The sequence below is a fragment of the Zonotrichia albicollis genome, chromosome 3, assembly GCF_047830755.1.
Source record: "Zonotrichia albicollis isolate bZonAlb1 chromosome 3, bZonAlb1.hap1, whole genome shotgun sequence".
In the NCBI taxonomy this organism is placed as follows: Eukaryota; Metazoa; Chordata; class Aves; order Passeriformes; family Passerellidae; genus Zonotrichia; species Zonotrichia albicollis.
The window spans coordinates 12,620,454-12,637,077 of record NC_133821.1 but is presented as its reverse complement, the minus strand read 5'-3'; the positions used below and the strand labels follow the sequence as shown (position 1 = coordinate 12,637,077).

The window sequence follows — 16,624 nt, the reverse complement described above, 5'->3', positions numbered from 1 at the left end:
CGGCTGCTGTTTATATTACAAACCAGCAGAAAGGTCTGAGGTGTGCGCGGCTCCTGGGAGCGCCGGCCAGGGCGGCAGCGCGTGGCTCCATGCTGCCTTTGCCTCGGCCTGAATCGCACGCTTGATTTTATTTCACTTGCTTTCGCCAGAGCCAGACGAGCATTTGAACCACATTCAAGCACTTAAGAGGTGCCTGTTGTGGAACTGGGAAAAAAAAAAACCCAAAAACCACCCTCCTGGTGCTTTACGTTTGAATCCATTACAGAGAGCTTGCCGCCAAGCCGCACTGCTGGATTTTGAACCGAAGCTGTTATTTACTTAGGGCTCAGGGGGGGAGCGTTTTCGCTAGGGACTGCCGCCAAACTACTGGAGGAAGCTGGGATTTACCTGGATGTGTGGTAAAGAAACTTGTGGTTCCTTTATGCTGCAGTTCATCGTATCCCTGCGCTACCTGTAAATGGAATTACAAAAATCAACCAGTATGCCCGGGCCGTTGTCCCCAGGATACGCAGCTCAGCTGCCGTATAACTATAACCAGTTAGAAGGACGATTCAAGCAGTTACAAGGTAAGCCTGTGTGGGTTTTTTGGAGGTGTTGCCATGCTGTGATCCTTGTAAACATGTTAGTCCGGGCTTATTCTCTTTGCACCAAGGTGTTAGTGAGAGAGGATGAAATTCTGTGCTGTGGGAAAAAGCTCCGAGCTCTTATAAGGGATACTGTGTGGCTTTTTTCACTCCGAAGGTGTCCCGAGCCTTACACGGGGTTCAGGTGTGTGTCCAGCCTCTGAGCCTTGCAAAGAGGGCTAAGCCACACCACGTCTCTTAGAACAATAAGGGGGAGAGTGAGGAAGCAGCCTGCTATTTATTTTATCCTTAAATAAAGTACAGTTAAAAGCGACCATCACTCATAAACCCCAGCTGCGTTTGGGTGCAGTTTGCAGAGCAAGGGCCCTTTCCAACCCCTGTGTACCTCCTGCAGAGGCGGGTGGCTTCACTTCTTCAAACGAAAAGCAGTTGCATAATTCCCTAACGAATTCGTTTGCTCACGCTATAGATATCTGAGAAAGCACTCGTGTACTTAAACATTCCCAGTTTTCTTTGCTTTTAGACAGGGAGAATGTCCTTTAATATTTTCCCCCAAACTCCCAGTCAGTGTAAGAACCAGAGGTTTATTTTGGGGGTGCCGTGTGCTCTCTGCAGGGAGGGTAGGCCTCGGCCCGGGCTGCAAACCCCCGGTGCAGGGGGAGGATGGTGCCCAGCAGCTCCGTGCCTCAGGCAGGGTAAAACCAGCCCTGCTGTTTCTCTGTGGAAGACACGTCCCAACAATGAATGAACTCTGGGGTTGCAGTTGCAAAATAAAAAAGAATTCTTCACTGAAACCAAACCTCCTCCTCTAGATCCATGTGACTCTGGAGATACTCCCAGAGCAGCCTGAGTACAGTGAAGTGCTGCCCTTCTGTGCGTGTTTCTTAATTTACTCTGGTCTGTGGTTCCTGTCAGAGAGGGGGTAAGAGCTTGGTTAGTGCAAAGACTGTTCCTATTTGCTGGCATAAGGAGGGAGGGAAAAAAAAATCTTTCATTGATAGCACTTGGTTTATCTTGTAAACTGGCTCACAGCAATGGCTGCACACTGCATGTAACGAGGAAAATGACAGCATCCTAAACACTGGGAACATGGAAATCCTGGGACAAGGCATGGAAAATCCAGGCTGCAAACCTGCACACAAGGGAATGTGTTACAGGTTTTATCTTGGACATCTGTCAGGTCTTAGCCTGTGGTACTTGTGCTGGAAAGAACTAAGTTTGTGGCATGAAGAAAAACCTGGCTCATGCCTCTTTCTTTGCTGCTTTAGTCAGCAGTCTAAAGAAGGCAGATTTTATCATTTTCAGGGTCACTGCTTCAGGAATCCATTATCTGTGTGTTTACATCACACTGAAAGAGGAAAGCAGACTGCATTGTTGAAAGCACAGAAAGTGAGTTTTCCCTTCAGTGGAATGCACTGAGTTGACTTAAAAAGGTTAAAAAAAGATGCAGTGCTCTCCCTAAAGTACTGCAATTTCCTCCAGCAGCAGAGATAAAGTGCAGTAAATTCTGTGCAGTTTTGCAGCAGACCATCCTGTGGCTGTTTATTCACATCACAGGCTTGAAAAGGAGTGCTGCCAGTGATCTTGTTCAGGGTGGAGCATAGGTGCAGGCAATGTTGTAAATTATGCACCAGATGCTCCATGAAATGCTAAATAGCCATACAAAATATCGTGTGTGATGGAAAGGGAGTGGCTTAGCTCTGCTGACACAAGAGGTCTTTCCTCGGATTAGTGGCTCTTTGCTTGAAGAATGTCTACAAAGCCATTGTTTTGGAGTTGTAAGATTTTCAGGGCATTCCTGCTGGAAGGCTCTGGTGGGAGCAGGGAGAATTCTGTGGCACTGGGCAAGGCTCAAGCCCAGCACAGATGATCTGAATATATGTCATTTTTTAAAATTAGAGATTTATCACCAGTTTTACCTCTTTCACAATAGAGGTGTACAAACAAGTAGAGCAGATGCATTTCAAATAATCACATACTCCTTGATAATTGTTTCACCCCTCCTGCTATGGGTAGGAGGGTTCTCTGGAGCAGCACCAGCATCAGCACCACACAGATTTCTCTAACTTCTGCTTATGTCCTTCACACACTGAATTCACCCCTCTTTTCTTCACAGTTCCTACAGTTACCATGTGAATCCCCAACTTTGCACTAGATTATAGCAAGGTACTGTTTAGACCTAGTGAATGATGAGATTTCCTCAAAAAAAGCACTTGGGAGTATATTGTTTTATCCAAAATAACACAGAGCAAATGCTCAGACCCTGTACAACGAGAAGTCTGAACCAGCAATGGGTAGAAAACTCTGTCTGATCTCTTTCCTAAGACAGATAACACATGAGGTTTGACACTGCCAGCTTCACATGAGGAGAGGAGCCAGCCTAATTCTGCCCCAAAATGCTGTAGACAAAGCAAATTCACATCATACCTGATTCCCTTGGCACTCCTATGTTCCACCTCTTTTAAATGCCTTCAAGTGATGATTGTAAGGAAGCTTGATGATGGTTGTGGGGTGATTAAAGCAGGTTTTCCAGCCGAGTGGTGAAAGCCAGTGCAGGTTGTGGGACTGCACTGAAGGGACCAGACCGGCTCCTGCTGTCCCTGGAAGGGTCACCTGGCAGGGGATCCCAGCTCCCATTTGCCTTGGTGGGCCTGAGAGAAGCAGGATGTGGCAGAAGCCATTGCTAGGAGTGAATCAAGACTCTCTTTGTGTCAAAAGAAGCCCTGAAGGCCAGTGTCGATAATCCAGGAGTTTAGCATACTTGAGAGTGCCAGTGAGAATGCTGGCACAGGTGTGGGGAGAAAAATGCTTTAGCAAGTTGTGTTTCCTTTATTGAGTTTCAGTAAGTTCCTATTATGCTTAGTTCACCTGGTCCTGGAATGATAAGTGAGCGATACTATCAGTGGTTGCTATCATTTAAAGCTAGGCGTGGAGTTTTGGTTCTCATGGCCACTTGTGCAGTGCAGAGGGATCAGGTTGCACGGCTGCAGTTACTCCTGCAAGTAAAGACAGAACCCCAAAACTTGTTTGTGGGAAACACGTTGCCATGGAGCTTGTGCAGCTTCTGTCAGTGGAGAGTTTGTCCTGTTACATTTAAGAATTAAATGCAAATTAAGCCAGATATTTTGTTGTTGTTGTTATAAAACGAAGGCTGTCACCCGTGCTATGGTAATGTGGCAGGATAATGTGGATTGGTGTAGGAGCTGGCAGGAAGAGGTTAACACAAGTCAGGAATTTGGAAGGAGATCCCTGCAGCTGTATCACCTTGCAGCGGGAAGGCGCACGGGGAAGCACTTTCATCACTGCTCCAGGGCTCCTTCCCTCCCGGTTAGCAGGACAGGGGTATTTATTAACATCGCTGGCATGACTCTATCAGCTCCTGCCCTGTCCTTGGAAAGCTGGGTCTCAGCTCCGGGGCTGTGCCCGAGGTGTGAGATTTCCAGTGGTAATTACAAATGTGAAATCTGGGGGGATGGGGGTGAGCTAGATCGGCACTCCTGATAAGTCCCGGAGGAAAGGCAGCTTTCAAAGGAGCTCTGCCGTGTGTCCTGCTGTGCGGGACATTTCAGGTTTGGGCATTTTTGTAATGCTGCCTTTCAGGCTGGACACCGGGTATTTATTGAGAGCCTGGTGTGTTTTGGTGCTCAGGCTGCACGAGACAAAGTGCCTTTATTTTGAGCCGTGTTAGAAATAGTATGTTTGAAAAACTGGACACTGGAATAAGCTGTAGGAAGGGTGAGCTGCCTTTCTCATCAGAGGTGTTTAAGATCCGTTCTAAATTCTGTTTATGGGGATACAAAGCTGAATGTGGCTGCACAGCACTACCTGCACCAGGAAAGGCAGTGCAACTGTATTTCAGGTGTTTGGGGCAAAGCCCTTCTCTCTGATAAAAGAGCCTTTCAGCAGAGGAGCTTCTTGACTTGGAATCCTTTGATCTGCAATGACCCAAGGAGGTTTGGCATAAAAAGAGACACATATAATTTCAATTTTTAAGTGGTCACTGGTAATCAGCTTGATCATGTATGAGTATATGTGTAGGTTGGTTCCCATCCATGCTGAAGAACAGCAGATTTTCTTGGTTTTCTGTTCTCAAGCAGGGCTTTCCCACAACTTTTGAGGCAAGAAAATCTTCCCCCAAATCCCTGTCTATGCTCAAGGTTAAACAGGGAGTTCCTGCTGCCAGCAGAGCAGTTTGCAGGAGTCTCAGTGCTGTCCTGCACTAAGGCAGAGACCCCTCTGTGACACCAGGGTTCTTGGAGCTGCTCCCGTGGGTGCCCTTTGAGCAGCAGTTCCAGCAGTGCCTTCCTGATTTTCCTTGGGAAGGTTTGGGTCTCCTGGGAGCAGTGACCTGCATAGCTGCAGGCGCTGATTGCTGACCTGGGACACCCTGCTTTGGCTACCAAATGGGTCACTGGCATTTCTTGTCATGGTAATTTCTGTTCAAGCTGAAATGCAGGGAGGCTGAATTTCATTCTGCATCAAATGTGTCTGGGTTACACGGATTTTTGGCTTACCCCCTCCCCCCCATGTTCTCAGATCCAGCAAAAGTGGAAATTCCTGTTTGTGTGGCAAATTTTGTTTGATTTTCTGGTGTCTGCCACACTCCAAAGCCTGAATGTGTCACAGCTCACTTCAGTCTTCCAGTTTGGTGAACACCTGAGCACAAACTGCATGGCTGGAAATCCTCCTCTCAGATTTGCAAGGAGTTTTAAAGGGATCCCAAACTGACTTAAATATGCATTTCTGTGATAGCTGGGCCCTTATTCCTTCCTGCAAACATATCCAAATCCTGACTCAGTTTTTGGGCAGAAATATGCTTTTTCTGGTCATGGGTTTTGGTACTTGTGGAGATAGAGAAGGCAAATTAAAGGAGCTAAGAGTAAGGTATTTCTGCTCCTGTGGTCAGTGTTGATACAGGTCAAAAGTAAACATTTAAATTGGATTTGGCTTCTCACTGAAATAACTGTGAACATTTACAACTCCAAGCTGTTGGCTCAGGTTTTTTATAGTCTGTTCTCTTCAATTTTCATTTAAAGTATGCCTGTAAGATGTAGTTTTTTAACTGTGTGTGTAAGGAACTTCAAAACAATCAGAAATCTCTAGGTGCTCTAGCCTAATTTTGTTTTAAAAAGAGCAGTTCTGGAGCACTTTTTGAGGCTCTGAAATGAAGTAAACAAAGCTTGTAAGCAGATATTTTCACATGGGACAGCAGGGTGTCCCATTGAATACCCTGCGGGAGAAATGTATCCAGAGCAAAATGATTTGTGTGGTGCTCAGCTGGTGTAAATCTCCTCAGCTCAGGGATCTGGGAATGCAGCACAGGAATCAGCCCTTGGGTGTTTCTGCATTCCATGTGTCCAAGGAGCTCCTGTCACAGACCATGCCAGTGTTCCATGGGCATGTTGTACACCACAGGCTATTATCCCAAAGATTTTTCCTATCCAAAAGCCCTATTCAAAAGGATTGTGGCTTTTGCCATTAAGTTGTGTGGAAAGTGGGGCAATAAAACAAGCCTACGACAGAGATGAAAGTGGTGATAAAACAACAGAACAATGGTTGTGTTCCATTCCTGAGCTCTTTCCCAATTTGGGTTTGTGATTTCCTCTTTTTCCTCAGTTTCTTTCATCTCTCTGTTTTCTATTGGGTGCATGCTTTGACTATTAAAGTGGATGAGCTGCTATCTAAGCTTAGCAGAAATGGTGAAGAAAATCTAATTATGTGATTCACAAAATCTCCTTTCTCTCTTCCCTCTGCTAAACTCCTCTTCTGTGAGAGCCCAGCACAGGGTGTGTGGTTTGGTAACTGCACCCCTTCTGCTCAGAGTCTGAATTTCATGAGTATTTTATTACTAACGGCTCTGAAGGTCTTTTTGTTCCTGTTTAAGTTGAATTGAGAAGTATTAAGTATCAGCTATTAAGCAGCAGAGTATGACAATGACATCTTTTCCTCATGTGAAAATGAATTATCTTCATTGAAAAGCTAGGTTTGGGAAAACTCTGTCACCAAATATTGGAAATTAGTCTCTGTTGACTTTCAAAGCTGTGGTAAAGGAGGTAGAATATCATAAATAGGGTGGCTGAGAATCTGCTTTGCTTTTCCCAGAAGAAATCAAACCTGAAATTCCATTTGGATGTCTGTATCTGGGCCTGGCAGGGAATGGCCTTTATCCCAGTGTGATTGTCCAAGTGAAGTGACACTTCATCAAAGATTAAAGTTGTTTAATAAGTATCAGTAAACAACTCCCCTCCCACTCAAAACGAGTCCTTTTAAAGCAAAGGGTCATTTGTGGAGAGAGTTAGAGGCTGGTGGATTACTCAGCGTTTCAGCAGCTCTGAAATTCAGCACAGCAGGAACGAGCTGGTGGCTGCTGTAGGGCAGAAGCAGAGCAGAGCCTGGTGAGCACAGGGGTGCTGGGGCAGCAGGGCCTCACTCCCAGCTGTGCCACCAACGTGCCCTGTCCCTGTTGGGACCCAGAGTCACTGTGGCCCTCCTGTCCACACGGAGAACCCCGTGCAGTTAAGGAGAGCACGTGAGCCCAGAATTGCTCACTGCTCCTGAAAACGCATCGAGCTGAGTCCTCACATTTCTGTCGGAGGGGAAAGGCCCGGAGGGATGGGAAAGGCCCGGAGGGACGGGGAGCACTCGTGCTTGTGACTGGTGATGCAGAGCCCGAGGTGGCGCTGCCTGGGAGAGCCCACGCTCACACAAAAGCCCTTGTGCACTTGCTGCTGGAGCGAGGGTATCCCGGGCTGAGAGCCTCCTTTGTTGGGAGAGCACTGCTGTAGCCAAACTAATATTAACCAGGCTTGTAGCCCTGCTCAATGCCCCACTGTTCCCTGGAAAGGAGCTTACAGAGAAAGGCCCTTCAGTGTGCAAGGAACAGCACAGCCCGGCAGACACGCAGGCAGCCACTGGGACATGGTCTGGGGGCCACGCTCCTGCCTTTTCAAAGAGCTTGTGAAAGAGCTGGCATTACCAAGTGGCCTTTTCATGGGATAACTGGAAGTGCTGATAATTCTCTGTTCAGTCAAGTTTGGTTTGTTCATAAAAATGTAAGCTGGAACTTGAAAGGACAAGCCCAGTTACACATACGTGACAAAGTGACACTGGACAGGGTCAGTTTGCTCTTTGGTGGGAATCAGTAGCATGCACAATCCTGCACTGATTTTAACTGTTTGGGGAGGAGGTCACAATTATGATTCTTATGTATTATTTATATTAACCTAAAAGAGCAGCATCATCCCAAATGGCTTTGTACAGAAGGCATATTTGGTGTCCTTGCAGAGACTTCAAACATCTCTGCCTACAGTAGTGCCAAAATGGCAGAGCATGTGCTTCTTAGGATTGGTTTGGTTTTGAGATTAGTGGCTTTAAGTTCTCTTGCCTGTTTTAGTTCTGTTGGGGCTGTTTTCAGGTTGAGGAGCTGGAGAAATGCTCACCAAAGGGTCAGTGGAAAAAGTGCAGTGGCAAGGTACAAACATGATCTGTGTGACCACAATACTCTAATCACAAGCAAAGGGTGACCTTATGCCTTCAAAGATTAAACAAAACAACATGTGGTTACAAAGAGATTTAAGAGTTTATCTGAACAGAATAAACGCTGGCTGCCCAGATTTTTCTTGGAATGAAACCCCTGTGGTTTAATAAAGATACCTAAATTTCACTTAATGGCTTGGCAAACTGCAGAAAATCAGCCCATATGCAGCACCCACGTCTCAGATAGTAAAAACCAATGCTGCCCCATTAAAAGGAACTGCACAAACAACACAGTGCTGAGGGATTTTGTCTCTCAAATCCACTCCTCTTCCTATATTTTTCTCAAATAACAGCTCCCCCTTGGTTTCAGCTCTTCCATGCTAATATACCATATATTGGGTTCTGCCTTCTCCTTTCAAAAAGCCTCCAAAGTCCAGTTCTTGATGTTCATTTTGTCCAAGCGTTTCCAGGTTTTGGCAATATGATCTGATCATGATTTGGTTCCAGGAAAAAAGAGAAGTGAAAACCTGACCATCCCATCTGTAGTCAGCTAACTACGGTTTGCTTTGGGTAATAATTAATTCCACATCTACTTTAGTATCTTTCCACAGTTATTTGGAGGGAAGCTAGACCTTGATAGTGCAACGGCTGCTTTTTTCAGGGTGTGTTCCTCTGCCAGCTCAGATTGCCTGGCAATATAATGGGAGAGACTGCTGTGAAATCACAGATGTGACTCTACTGTGATTGCAGGCTGATATGAGTAAGAGCCATTATGGAATGGCACTTAAGGCAGGCTCTGAATAAACAGGGGAGGTGTCTGGAAACATCAAATATTGGTGGTGTTCTGAACTTGTGACCTTTCTGTTATCCTCGTCACGGGAAGTTCAATAATTTGGGTTACCTTTACCTTTGGTGCCGAGTGTCTCGTGCTCTCCCTCCCTGTCTCTTTGTTCACCCTGTGGGGTCTGAGTTTCATCCTCCTGGCCTCCCCTGGGATCAGAACAGAGTGTGCCACCTCTAGCTCAAGGAAGTCTCTTCAGAAAACTGGCAGTGCCTGCAGAATGTCTCCTGACTGTTCCCTTGGTGACATCCTGGCCACTGTCACTTGTGCAGGTGCCCTGATAATCTGTCAGCCTTTAATAGCAGATTAAGTGCTGGTTCTATCTGGACCTGTTGCTCTTAGCTGTGGCCTGAGTCCTTATGAGAGGAACTGTCAGGGTGAGATGTGGAAGTTATGGAACATTTTTTCCATAGATCCCCTGCTGCAGATCTATTACTGAATGCTTCTCTCTCTGCCTCTCCTCCAAAATAAATATGTCTGATAGGTTATATAATAAAATTCCCATGATATAAACCTTTTTTACTGTAGCCATTGCTCCTAACAGTTGGCTTGCCCTGGTGTTTGCCAGCACAGTGATGCTAATGATGCTCTGTGCCACTTGAAAGATGTGGCACATCTCCTGTGTCCTCAGCGCCTGGCGCCAGCCGTGCTCCAGCTCATTCCTCACTGCACATACTTTTTCCTAAATAAAAGCAGTCACAAGTTGTCCTGGAGAGCAGACAGCACTTAAGGACACCTAATATGTAAACCCTTTAACCATGCAGCAGGTCCTGGCAGTGCCATCCCCCTCAGGGATGGATTGGAGCTCTGCCCTGGCGCCAGCAGAGCTGCTCCCCACGCTGGCTATGGCAGGGCTGGGACGAGCAGGGAATAAAACAGCTCCAAGGGGACTTCCCCCTGTTTTTCCTGAATGAAATGGCTGGGCAGGGTGGTGTGATCTCTGCAGTGCCCATTTCAGGGTGCTGGGTTTGTGCCTGTCCTTTCCCTCTCCTCCAGCCTCATCCAGTTCCTGGCAGGTTTCAGGTGTCCCTGTGACAGCCACCTAATGCCAAAACACCTTTTGTTTTCTGTGCTCCACAACTCAGCTCTGCCTTCTGGTTTAGCTCCTGTTGCCAAGTTTAAAAACATTTCCTAGGCATCAGGTGCAGGTCAGCGTGGCTTTCACATTCAGGAGTGTATTCATGGGACTCTTTCTTTTGCATAAACATCTGATGTAGCTCAGTTGGGCTGAAATGTGTGTAAATTTGGAGAGCTTAAAATCAGTGAGTTGTGACTGAGGCTTCAGGAACATACAAATGAGTGTGAGGTGCCACAGTGCATCCTCATGCCTGTGCACCCCTGTGTCTGTGGGATTTGGAGGTGTAAGATGGGTGCAAACACAAACAGTCTGTGCAAATGTGCAATAGTTCTGTGCTTAGCCAGTACCTGAACTATTTCTAATGACATTGCTGTCACACTAACAGAAAACTCTGAGCATTAATTAGACACTGAACTTCCAGAAGTTGCTTTTCCTTATTAATTGCCATTACCTCATAGTCTGTTTGGGGCTTTATTGTGTTTTTGGGGTTTTTAAAGAAAACACCACATCACTGATTCACATTTTGAGGGGAAAAGCCCAGAATATGGAGACAATGTGCAACATGGCTGAGGAGGCATCAGTGAAATGCCTGTGATCAGGAGTCTTTGAGTGCTTTTATCATTTTCTCACTGTGCTAAAAATGAAAGAAAGTGAAGGTAAATATCTGGGAGCTGTCCTGGACCCCTTCCACAGGAGCCACACCTTTGTCCCCATGTAGGGCCTTCCAATTGTTGCAGTCAAGGCCTTGAACAATCAGTACAACTCACCAGTCCACTTTTAGGACTAGAAAAACAAGAGACAAGTGATGTTTCTGGATGAAGATGCACATTTAAAGTACTAAAAGTATAATTTTACCCTAATTTCTTCAAATTTGCATCACCTTTTAAATCTCAGAGAGACTTTAGAGGGTTTCAAACAAATGGGCTTTGAAAGTTATTACCTGGGCAGGAAATACTGTGCTGGAAAAGGATCTCTTTTCCCCACTCTTGCATAATTCCGAAGGCTAAAATGATTTTGCTTAAGCATGTCACATTGGCCCACACAAGCAGATCAGTAAATGACCTTTGGCTTGGAATCAAACAGGCAAGTAAGAAAATGTTGAGGCGAGGAACTAGAATGCATGTGCAACTTGTTTGTTCCTCAGAAGTCCCAATAACGTAGGTGTGGCATGAAAAGAAAGATTTCTTATTATTGTTATTTCTTTAATTGCCACATGGATTTCTTAAAGAACTTCTTTACTGTACAGAGGGATTAGCTGGAATGTGTGCTCAAGTTGAGATCATGGTTCAGTTTTCTGGAGCTTTCCTTAAGCAAGCAAACAGGTGAAGGTGTCAGTTCTGCCAATCTCAGAAGACTCAAACTCCAGGACTTTCTTGGGAGCTCTGCATGATGGGTTTGCAGATTAGAGCCAGAGGAGATTAGGGATTTTTCCTCTAATGCTTCTTATTAGCAGTTTGTATCAAATCTCATTAAAATACATGCATTTTAAAAACTCTCTGTTTAGAAATGATGGCATTTTATAAATACCAAGGTTCCTTCAGTTATACAAGTAGTTTTTATTGTAACATACAATATTTTTGTTTCTGTTAGTCATTCAATTTCCACCTTTGGGATTTAGTTTGCTGAGCTATGGTCTGGCTTACCTGTGGTGCTGTTGCTTTTATTCAGCATCCTGTCAGCACAGTGTAGTGCATCTGACTCTACATGTGGCACACAGTTAACAGTAGTAAATTATTGTGTGGCCATGGAAACTGCAGGAACTAAACACATTGTTCAGCAAGGCTATGAATTCAGCTCTTATTAATCCCTGATCAACACAGTGGTTATTTAAATACATGTTCTTCCATTTAAAATATTTCTGTGATAATGAAAATTATAATTTAGCAGCAATTAATTATAATGATAACATCTCTTAGCACAGAGATTTAATATTTTGAAAGGATTAAATGCAGTCATTGTAGATTTCTTTATTTTCTATTCATGCTTCTCTGTCATTAAGGTGAAATTAGATTTAAACATGAAACCAACAAAAGTCTGGCTTTCTTTCATCTATTCTTCATTCTGATTGCAGTGAGCTTTTACAGTAGCATGGTCAAAATATTCTACAGCTTTGACTTTGCTCTCCATATAATGTCTCAACTTGTGCCTCAGATGAAAGAAGAGATCCCACAGCCCTCTGAAATCCTCAGTGGGATTCCATGGCAATACTGGCAGTGCAGTCTTCTGGCCTATTCTTGTTTAAGCTGGCTAGAATTTATAAAATCACAGAATACTTCAGGTTGGAAGAGGAGTTTATCTGGTCCAGCACACCTGCCCAAGGCAGGGGCAGCTCCCATGCTTAGGGATTTGTTCTCCAGAGTCCCAGCCTTGCATCCTGCCAGGGCTCCTCCCTCCAGGGTGGCATGTGCACCCACAGTGCAGGGGATGCTCTGGAAAAGGTGGGATTCACCATGCACTTTGCTGTGCTAGGGAGTGCTGAGTGCTGATGCTCATCTCTCTGGGACTCATCTCTGCTTTATGTCATTTACAATTCTGTATTTCCAAACCCCTGGCTAGCGAGGCTCCCAGGCTGGGCACACAGGAGCAGTAGGAATTGCAGGGCCAGTAGTCCTGTGCTAGAGCAGCTGCATTTCCTGCAGTGCTGAGAAGAGGGAGGAATGCTGAAAGGAAAAGAGAACAACAGAAATAACAAAACCCTCCAGCTCCTTCTTCCTACCCTTGCTTTCCTTCCCACAGACAAGTGGGAATCCACTGTAAAAACTCTCATTCTGCTGAGCTTGCTGAACATGGAGAGAAATAAGTTGGATCTGATGTAGGGAAGGACCTGGCATGTTCCCTGCCCAGGCCAAGCCCTGCTCTCATACTCATTCAACACTGCCAGTCTGAGAGTGGTTTGGACATGTATAGAAAAATGATTTTGTCCCCCTCAAAAATCCCCTGGCACTTCCCTGCATTATGCATATAATGTGTTTTAAAGGACACTGCCAAGACCCCCCAAGACTGTGTGTGCTGAAGCAGTGCAGTGACCTCAGGTTCTCATTGTTCTGCTGTGGGAATGCTGCAGTCAGTGTCCTGGGACAGGCAGATGCTTTTCCCATGCTCCTTTTGATGAAGGGATTTGTTTCTTACGCAAAAGGGAAAAGTGGCAACGAGCACTGACATCAAATCGGCCAGGAGGAGTTTGTGTCCTTTTGTGTAAAATGCCAACAGCACTGAGACATTTTCCATGCTGCTTTTTAAAGGAGCCCCATTTGAACACTGCACGTCATGAGGCCAAAAAGTTTCTCCTTTATTCATCTGTACTTCTGCTATTTTGCTGTAGATAGGGCTTTGTAGCATCTTTCTTCAGAAAGGAGCAGGAGAAGCCCAGAGGAGGCCACCAAGATGGTCAGAGAGATGGAGCACCTCTGCTTTGGGAGAGACTGAGAGAGTTGGGGCTGTTCAGCCTGAGGAAAAGAAGCTGCAGAGTGACCTGACTGTGGCCTGACAGTGCCTGAAGAAGGCACAAGAAAAAGAGAGAGACTATTTACCAGAGTCTGGAGTGACAGGATAAAGAGGAAATGGCTTCACACTGACAGAGAGAAGGGTTAGATGGGATATTGGGAGGAAATTCTTCCCTGTGAGAGTGGTGATGCCCAGAGCAGCTGTGGCTGCCCCATCCCTGGAAATGTTTAAGGCTGGGCTGGATAGAGCACTGAGCAACCTTGCCTTGTGGAAAATGTCCCATGGCAGAGGGGTGGGACTGGATTATATTTAAGGTCTTGTCCTACCCAGGTCTGTGATTCTGTGATACCAAGGGATTCAGGCCTTGTTCCTTGTGAGCATTTTGTTCAGTATTTGTGTGCAACCCAGGGTAGGTGGTGGTGGTTGAAGCTGAAGGGGTGTGTAGGCATTTCCAAGAGCAGCCCCCAGAAGTGTTAAATCATTTGAATTACCTACTAAAGGTGGTGTTTGTGCAGCTGCTTTGCATTTCATACAGAAGAGCCAGCAGTTGCTGGGGTTCCTGGAGAACCAGAAGAGCAGCTGAGTGGCTGCTGTTGCTGCAAAGGGCCCTGTGATGGGTGCTCTCCTCAGAGGAGCTGGGCATCTTGTGGGAGATGGTTACACTGGGTTGTATTCCAGGCCCCCAAAATTAAACCAGCAGTTCATCACCAATGCAGGGAGAGCTGGCACCTGCTCTAAATCTGCTTAAATATGTCATCTTATCTTCTGAACTGAAACAAAAACTATAAATCAAAAGCTGAGTCTTTCCACCAGTTTAATATGTTAAGCCCAGATGACTTTTATGTTTATTTCCTGTGGGAGGCTTTACAGCAACTTTTTGGAGATGAACATAATCATTCCTGTACACGAATCTGCATCTGGCTTGTGGAAGGTTCATTTTTGTGTTGCTGACACCAAAATGCCATAAACTCTGTGTAAAAATAAAGGGGCCTGCCCTTCCACACCCTGCAATGCTTGGCTGGCTCCTGGACATTGTCCTGTGCATCATGTCATTGAGGGAGGTTCAGTGCCATCAAAGAGAGAAAGCAGCACAATTGTTTGTTCCACATGCTGCATTCTGGAGCTTTCCCTTTTTTCTTTTCCAGAGGATTGTCTGCAGTGAAAGTGGTCACATGCTGCAACGTTTATTAGGGAAGGGTAGATATTTAATAGGATTTAGCAGCTGGCTGGTGCTTCCTAGCAAAAGCAAAAGGATTGCTGAACACACCCCTGGTTTCTCCACAATTGTCTCCATGCAGCAGAGTCGGGAAAGCAGCAAAGATTTTGCTTCTAATGAAATCACCAGCTAAACAGAGCACAAACAAAATCCCTTCATTGCTTTGTCATCTTTAACATTTGCATTCGAGTTCTTGTTTAAGTCATGCTGGAGCACGTAAAAGCTTTGGTGTGATCTCACCAGTTTGGATTGGAAATCACTCCACAGATTACTTTGTGCCATAAAATAACCATTAACAAATGCATCTATTTGCATGAGAATGATCAGCTGCTCCCCTCCCATTCCTCCATGGTAAACTGTCAGCAAGATTAAAGTGAAGGAGATGCATTTTTCTAAGCACTGGACCCACGTGGATCATGTTCTCTGTGTGTCATGTGTAAATTTGGCTTCCTGCAGGTTTTGTTCTAGTTCTTTCCTTGTTCCTGCCTATGTGTACCCTGGACTTGTGTTTTCTACATTAAACTGTTTCTTCCATTTTTATCAATCCAAATTTTCAGTCTTAAACTGTAATCTGCAGCTGGAGAAAAGCAACATCCACTGCTCAGTTTATTCCTATAGGACACCTGAATATTAAAAAAACTTGAATGTTCGGAGAAAATTTCCTTTTCTCTACTGATAGCTAATACTGACCTTTCCTCCTTCCTTCATTTTCTTCCCCATAGGTCAATTCCAATGTATTTCCATTTAGACTGTCTATGCCTGGCTGTGCTTGTGCATTGTTCTCTGGGCTTCCTGATGCCCAAGGATGAACACAGCATGTGTGGGACCATGTGGAAAGGCCATCATTTCAGGAGTGTTTACCCAAACCAGATGTTTCTCTCCTCAGCTGATCCTCAGTGGATACACTGAGGTGCATTTTACCCTCTGGGCTATATTTAGTGCTGCATGGCTTCAGTGCTTTGCATAGCTGCACACCCCACAGGCTGCAGTCCCACAGGGGTCTCAGCCCAGGGTGGGGTCCTGCAGGGCTGTGAGGAGCACACAGACCCAGCCTGAGGCACAGCCAGGGCAGCTGCAGCCCCCAGCTGAGCACACAGCCCTGCTTTAACAGCAGCAGGAGCCACCAGCTCTGTTTGTCACGGTGCTGCTGCAGTGGTGACCAAGGAGCTGTGTCACAGCTGCTGACGGCTCTGCCTGCCTCAGGCCAGGTTGTTCCACTCAATCCTGCCTGGAATATCAGAGCTGGGCCATGTCACAGCTATTTCATGTTCTCTGTCGCTCTTCCCTTACTCCAGCAAACAGTGAGGGTTATCACAGCACATCTGTTCATGTTGTTTACTGATAAAATCTTATTTGATCACCACATTCTGGTCCCAGTAGCTGATCTGCCCTTCCCTCACAAATCTTTCTCAACTGAAAAACCTCAGAGCACAGCTGGAATTTGTGAAGCTGTGACTGTTACTGGCTATTTCACTCCACATCCTTGGATCTGTGAGAAAGCATGGGGGGAATATCCTGCAGCCTGAACACCAACAGCAATGGGAATGTTGTCCTGTGAAAGGAAACTCTGTTTTCTCTGTGCTCTGTGAAATGAGAATATCATCTGGGAAATTCTGGGAAGCTGTGGATAGTGGATATCAGCAGAAATGGTGTGCTTAGAGCAGCACTCAGCTGATCTCTGAGTCAGTGGATGTTGCAGAGCTTCATGCAGGGCACACAATGAATGCTATAATAAAAAAATAATCATTTTAAGCTGGAGAAATTACTTCCAGCATGGAAGTATAAGATGAAAACCTGCAGGAGATGGAGCTTTTGGAGTTAGGGATTAAAAATAATCTGTAATTAGTCTTGCTTGAGGTATTGCAGGGATCCATGGACAGTGCCAGTGCCAGTGCCAACAGCAGCTGCCCTTGGGCTGGGCTCAGGAAGGAGGCTGCAGGTGCCCCTGGTGGCTGGGCTGTCCCAGACTGCTCCTTTCAGCTCCT

The 16,624-nt window shown here is 45.7% G+C and overlaps 1 protein-coding gene across 7 annotated transcripts in view; it reads left to right on the top strand.

Annotated features, from left to right (window-relative positions):
• The window catches only part of SPTBN1 (spectrin beta, non-erythrocytic 1), a 115,125-nt gene that overhangs the window by 47,278 nt on the left and 51,223 nt on the right, over window positions 1–16,624 (top strand). Inside the window, exon 1 of one of the 7 annotated variants that reach the window (XM_074536673.1) lies at window positions 93–566. The exons of the other annotated variants lie outside the window; for them this stretch is intronic. Within the exon in view, the coding sequence (XP_074392774.1) occupies window positions 458–566 (109 nt within the window). The 5' untranslated portion in view covers window positions 93–457. Of the gene's footprint in view, window positions 1–92; window positions 567–16,624 lie in introns of those variants that run through there. 7 annotated transcript variants of the gene reach the window in all.